General features: G+C 36.7%; 1 protein-coding gene across 2 annotated transcripts in view; it reads left to right on the top strand.

Moving 5' to 3' along the window:
• The window catches only part of NNT (nicotinamide nucleotide transhydrogenase), a 48,171-nt gene extending 42,960 nt beyond the window's left edge, over positions 1-5,211 (top strand). For both annotated transcript variants that reach the window (XM_051641962.1, XM_051641961.1), the window contains exons 20-22: positions 570-688; positions 1,590-1,705; positions 2,964-5,211. In XM_051641962.1, the coding sequence (XP_051497922.1) occupies positions 570-688; positions 1,590-1,705; positions 2,964-3,113 (385 nt within the window). In that variant the 3' untranslated portion in view covers positions 3,114-5,211. The remainder of the gene's footprint in view (positions 1-569; positions 689-1,589; positions 1,706-2,963) is intronic.
• Positions 5,212-6,505: the final 1,294 nt, after the last annotated feature.

Below are 6,505 nucleotides of genomic sequence, written 5' to 3' on the forward strand. Positions count from 1 at the left end.
CCCTTGCTGCCAACCCTGTGTGTCTGAATTTTTAGTTACTTAAAAGCGGTGTATTTTCTCTAACTTGTTTCTGAGGTGTTCTGAAAATATTTCTTAAGTTGTTACGCTTAACGTGGTATAGCTTTTTAGCTCTCCACTTTCTCACTCTCCCTGCCATTTTTTTTTCCTCAAAAGCTACTTTGCAGGTGGTGCAAACAACTTTCTCAAAGAGTCTTCTTGTGGTGGAAGGATGAAAATGTACTCCTAGCTTTGTTAGTTTTACTGGGAAGTAGGCATATTCTGTTGCATACCTGTTATATTAGTTACACTTTGCAGAAAAGGAACAGTTGCTCTCCAGGTGAGGAGTCAAATCTGTGTCCCTTCTTCCCTTTCCCATCCGCTCAGCTCCCTGCAACATCTGAAAAATAACGACGATTTGTTGTTAAGATTAAACTGTTTTATTTTATTCATACGTATGTGTGCTTATACTTAAGAACTTCTCAGCCTTGTAGGTGTCAAGGCAGCAATTTTAGTGTATAAAACACAGTGGTCAATATTGATTAATGGGGTTGGTCTTTCTTTCCTGTTAGATTCGGAATTCACCCTGTGGCTGGCCGCATGCCTGGTCAGCTGAACGTACTACTAGCAGAAGCTGGTGTTCCCTATGATATTGTACTGGAAATGGATGAGATCAATGAAGACTTCCCAGGTTAGCATGTGAGCTATAAGTTTCCAGTAGATTTGATCTGGTCTTGTCAATTTATATTTGATTCTGTTTTTATGTTGCACAAGACAGTTAAAATTAGAAAATTTCAGGCCATTCAGTTTCTCTTTCCACATGCCATGATACCACTGTAGAGGAGCAGAGGTCTTCCTCTTGCAATTGGAGCGCTCTCCCAGCCTGGTGACAAGTGAGCGCAGAGGAATAAAAAAATAGCCTGACCCAGAAGCAGAAAACTGAGAAGCAGAGAGTACAGACAGGTAAAGCAAAGGGAAATACTGAATGCAGGAGTACAGCAACGAGTAGAAATTGCAGGGAAGTTAAAATTGACCTGCAAAACTTGTTTCCTCCAGAACCAAGATAATAGTGTTTTATTGCTTGTAGCTGTAAATGAGCGACAAATGCTATGCCTTCATCACTGTCACTGCTTCATACAGGAAAAATTACTTACTTGGCTCAGGTGTTGTGGAAGGCTTGACTCTTGTCATATCTTGCAAACCAATAAAACATTGTACAGACAACTTGTTGGTTTCTTAAATCTTTTGAAAGAATATTCAAAGGAAAAGCTAGACACAGATTTGAAGGTGATGGTACTCTGTGTGTTTGAAACTTCATTTAAATATTGAAGGATTTAACTTTTTTGTGACAGAGTGCTCTAAAGTGACCCTTAAAATGGGGTTGCCGTTTGCTGGAGGTGGTAGCATGCTGGGACTCAAATACAGTTCATGAAGTATGTGTGAATGAAGTTCCCTTAAATATTTGTAGAGTGCTTGCCACAAGGGATTCTTCTCCCTTCAAACATCAGATTTTACAAAAAAATGTACATCAGACTCAATGTTCAAATTTCAGATAATTTTTTATTGGTTTTCTTTTCTTTGTCTTGCTGCAGATACTGACTTGGTCCTTGTAATTGGTGCAAATGATACAGTTAATTCAGCAGCTCAGGAAGATCCAAACTCTATTATAGCTGGAATGCCAGTTCTTGAGGTCTGGAAGTCCAAACAGGTGAGATCAACGGAGTTGTGTTAGCATTACCTTAAGTAGCATGCTTTTAAAAACAGGTAAGCTAAAAAGATTTTCTTACTGTTCCGGTTTCCATGGGAAGCTTTTCTGCAAGGTGTCGAAAAAAACAGTCAGTGCTTTGCAAGTGTAATGAGCTTTTTATGATTTCTATGCACTTTCAGGAAGTGCTTTAGTGAGACTAATGATGACTGCAATAGGAAAGACCAATCCGAGTGCTTCTACTAAAACACAGGATGAGAATAAATTATGTTCTACTCACATCTGCAGCCCAGGAGCAATTCTGAGCAAATAGCTGCTTTTTTAAGTTTATAGATAACTTGATTGACAACTTTAATATTGAGGTAGAAGTACACAAATTAATAATATACCCTCATTATAAAAAAGAGTATCTGGTTTGAATAGAGAGCTCAGTCAGTCCAGGCTGAACTGACAGTTTATTTACTTCACCAGTTTTGCTTTTTGAAAGGAGTATGATCTGATCTACAGTACATACACTTAAATTTCCTTGGTGTGAAATGTTTCACTCATGTTCTGAACACAGTTGCAGCCTCAGTTCTGAGGGTTAGCTGTTCAAGTACTCAATCACAGGCACATATATTCATCAGTTTTTTGTGTGTAGCTATGTGTTGCAGTTGGAGAAATAAATACGTAATTGACGTTGGTAAAGCTTCTCAGTTTCTCTGAAGGTGCCATGCTTAACTAACTTGTCATTTAATAGCTAAAATGGGCTGAAATGTATTTTAAGATTTCTGTTTGTTTATTTCAAAATGCCATGTATGAAGTCATACAGAGTAATAATCTGGAGAAGTACCAGAGTGTTGCACCCAAGTATTCATGTGAACACCCATCTGAATTGTGCTGTGGTCAAGGAACAGGGTTCTTAAAATAGTTAAAAAACAAAAAAACCTCAAAAACCTTTTATGTTCTAATAATCTGTGTCTGTCTTGCTTTGACTTTATTACATGAATAAAAAAAGTAAAAGCATATGCCTGTGAAGTGTTCACAGTCACTTCATCTGACATGTAATACATAGTTTAACAGTAAAATATTTCTGAAACTGGTCTGGATATCAATTTGTTTGCTGTATTAAAACTTGAGATATAGTATTGAAACAGTCAGCACCCTGATTTGGCCAGGGATCTCTCTTCAGCCTTAATTCGTGGAGGTTGATTATGTGTTGTCTTTCAGGGGAAATGGTGGTTGTTTTTTGCTGTTTCAAACATGAACTCTTTATGTGCAGGTCATTGTAATGAAGAGGTCTTTGGGAGTTGGTTATGCAGCGGTGGACAATCCGATCTTCTATAAACCCAATACTGCCATGTTGTTGGGAGATGCTAAGAAAACTTGTGATGCCCTGCAGGCCAAAGTCAGGGAATCGTATCAAAGCTAAATACCAATTTATATGCAACTCATGATTGCAACTACAGTTGTGTCACAGAGGTCATAGAAAACAGAAGAATCTCTTGCTGTCATAATGCAGCCGGCATTTGGAGAAGACCGCATTGACTCTTAGGAGATGTAGTTCAGTTAGGGAATGTAGCCTTCTATGAAAGGATGGGCAAGTTAGCTCTTCAAACTACATCTCCCATGAGGCAATGCTTTAAAGAACAACAGTGTGCTTTTTTAGGTTAAAATTGATCTGTTAGAGGCAGGAACTAGTAGCTTGTGATCATCTTTAAATCATTATTGGCTTCCTCCTTCTAACTGTCTGTACTTCTGTCATGGAAATTCACTAAAAAATACTGGGCCAAAATTGTATTCTGGGTTACCATTAAAGCTGTTCTTTGGCCAGTATGGACAAAACAACTATTTCATCAAAACTTAAGACAAATAGATGCAAGCAGATTCAAATAGATGCTTACATGATTTGAGGTTCTAAACATAATGTTCTGTTTAATCTCTGTAGAAAAATTGAACTGTTTCATTTGGGGATTGTTTAATCTCTGTAGAAAAACCGAACTGTTTCTTTTGGGGATTGTTTAACCTCTGTAGAAAAATTGAACTGTTTCTTTTGGGGATTGTTTGGATGCTGTGAGTCAGGAACAACTTAAGAAAGCTACTTTTCTTTAAAATACAGTTCCACTTTTATTTGTAGTGCCTAGTTACATGCTGTAAAATGAAACACAGTATTTCAGGGACCTACCAAGTGATCTTCAAGCCTGATAAGGAAATGTACACTTACTTGCACTGCTTAACTGTTTTAAGCAGCTGCTAAATTCTCCATCTTCTCCATTTGTTGCCTTTTTAAGTGTCTGATGAAAAATATGGTCCAGTTCTATGCAGGCAGAACATCTTGCCTACCTGATCTGTTCACAGAATTTGGACCATGGTGTTTCAGTTTATGTCCACTTAGACTTTTAACTGTATTTGCTACTTTAAATTTAGTGATGCTTTGTTAATTAACATTTTTGTGATGCTGGAAAAGGCACTTCTGAACATATTTACGATGCTGGAGTTTATTAGGATTTCTCTTTAAGTAAATAAGTTATTGTTTGGACAGCACAGAAAAATGTACCAAACTTGAAATCCAGTGTTTTGATTATTTGACTTCTTCCTAATCTAATTAAAAGCACTCTTAAATTCCCATAGCAAGTTCAGCAAAAAATTAAATTATGACACAGATTGCCATTTTGTTTTTATTATGTTAAGTGTACTTGAGTGGAACTCAAATATTTGCCTATTAAAATGAATTTATCATGTTTCCATACTAATGTAGCAACTGTCCATGATGACGAAGGCTGAATAGAAATAGCCGTACTTGTGTTAGAAAACATTCGTATTTGGGGAAGACAAACTATTTTGAATTAAATCTTGAAATTAATCCATATTAATTGATAGAACAAACATTTTTTTATTACACCATGTATACAGACCTCATACAGTATAGTATTTCTAGTTAGCTACCTCTGGTTTTATGTGAAGATCACTTAAAACACTGTAAACAGGTAATGCATTAAGAAATGTTAACAATGTATGAAAGAAGCTATCCTTTTTGCAAATCTCTTTTATATAATTTGAAATAAAAAATATCAGGTAAGCATTAATATGTTGTACACTGCAGGAAAAGACTTCTAATTAAATTTTAATTTAAAACATCACGGCAGCTACATTTGAATGGACCTTCTTGATTTCATTGTATTCAACTTTTTTTAGGTCTGCAAAAAATGGGAGGTAAGTGGGACAAGAGAAAAGACTAGAAGATAAGCCTTTTTCTCCCTCCCTCCCAACTAAACAAAAGGGGATTTGAAGGGATTTAACATCCTAAAGTATTAATTTTTGTATTGTCAAACTTGAAGTATTTTAACTGCGGTATGCAACATGTCTGTGCTTGTAAGTAGCTATTATAAGAATTAGTTTTTCATTTGTATTTGGAAAAACCCCCATACTGTTATGTTGGATCAGAGGTACCAGTGTTACCTTTAAAACTGTGCTTTACTATGGAACACCAGGCAATTGTTGAAGTGCTAATAAAATTATGATTATTTTTATTTTTTGTTCACTGTCTCTTTTCTCTCTTGTTGTATTTCTTAGTAGGTAAGTATTTCGAGGTTCTTTCTGGGAGTTATAAAGTCAAAATGCCACAAAAAAAGATTTTGATATTGAAGAATGTAGTGAAAAGGAGTCATAGTGAATTACACATTTCTTTCTTAAATTTGAATGGTTCTTCAATACTCTCATTTTAGTATGACTGATGTAATCTGGCCATAGCAACTCACTATGAGCTTCTCTAATAAATGGAGTTAGACAACTTCTGAGAACAGCTGATTACAGTACGTATTGCATTTTGACTTAAAAAACCCACAACAAACCTATTTTGGCTGCATACTTAATTTTCCATTAGCTGAGGTGTGAGAAGAATCCTGTTTCTTTGAGCCTGATCCCATCTAAGTTTGCTTCAGTTCTTATTTATTTAGTTCTACGATCTTGGTCAAGTTGATTGTTGTGGCGATTTCAGTTTCTACCTTCAAAGTGAATTATATATGAATAATTCTAGCCATCTGATAGTTTGTTCAGTTGTATCATTGCACAAGCATGACATGCAGCTTCCATGCTATTTTCAGGCTTTGGTCAGGATGAAACTTGAGGTCTCTTTCAGAAACTGCAGCCTGATTGATGAGGTAACCTCTCTTTGCTCTTCATTGAGCAGCCCACATGGGAGGTATATACCCATACTATATGGGTTTGTAGTCTGACATGGCAAAGCCATAGCCTATATTCTTTTCTGGTTCTGACTGCTAGTTTGAAGATGTAACTCTCTACCCCATCTCCAGCTGCTTAGTATCACCCAAGAGGTATTTACTGCAGCCTGCCTCAAGCAGGCTATGAAAATCTGTTCTGATCAGATCATGGTAAAGCAGTGCAGCAAGGAGAGGATGGAGGACACTAATCTCTGCTTGCTGGTGGTACTTTTCCAGTTTGCGGTATGTGGCAATGGCTGTGAGACACCTTGAGTCTTTGTAATACAGGTTGTTGCACTACTAAAGTTACGGAGGAGTTTTGTTTGGAAGGAACCTCTAGAGATAATTTTTTCCAGTCCCCTGCTAAAAACAGATCCAGTTTGATGAGATTGCTCCAGACTTTGATTTGAGCATCTCCTTTGTGGAGATTCCAGAGCCTCTCTGCTCCCATGTTTGAGTGTTTGATTCTTCTCATTGTAAACAATTTTTTAAATATCTAATTGGAATTTCCTTTGCTGCAATTAGTTTATATTGCTTAGCCTAATCCTGTTACTGTACCCCTTGGAGAAGCCTGTTTTCACCACTGTCTTGTGGAAAACATCAA

The sequence above is a fragment of the Apus apus genome, chromosome Z (genome assembly GCF_020740795.1).
Source record: "Apus apus isolate bApuApu2 chromosome Z, bApuApu2.pri.cur, whole genome shotgun sequence".
In the NCBI taxonomy this organism is placed as follows: Eukaryota; Metazoa; Chordata; class Aves; order Apodiformes; family Apodidae; genus Apus; species Apus apus.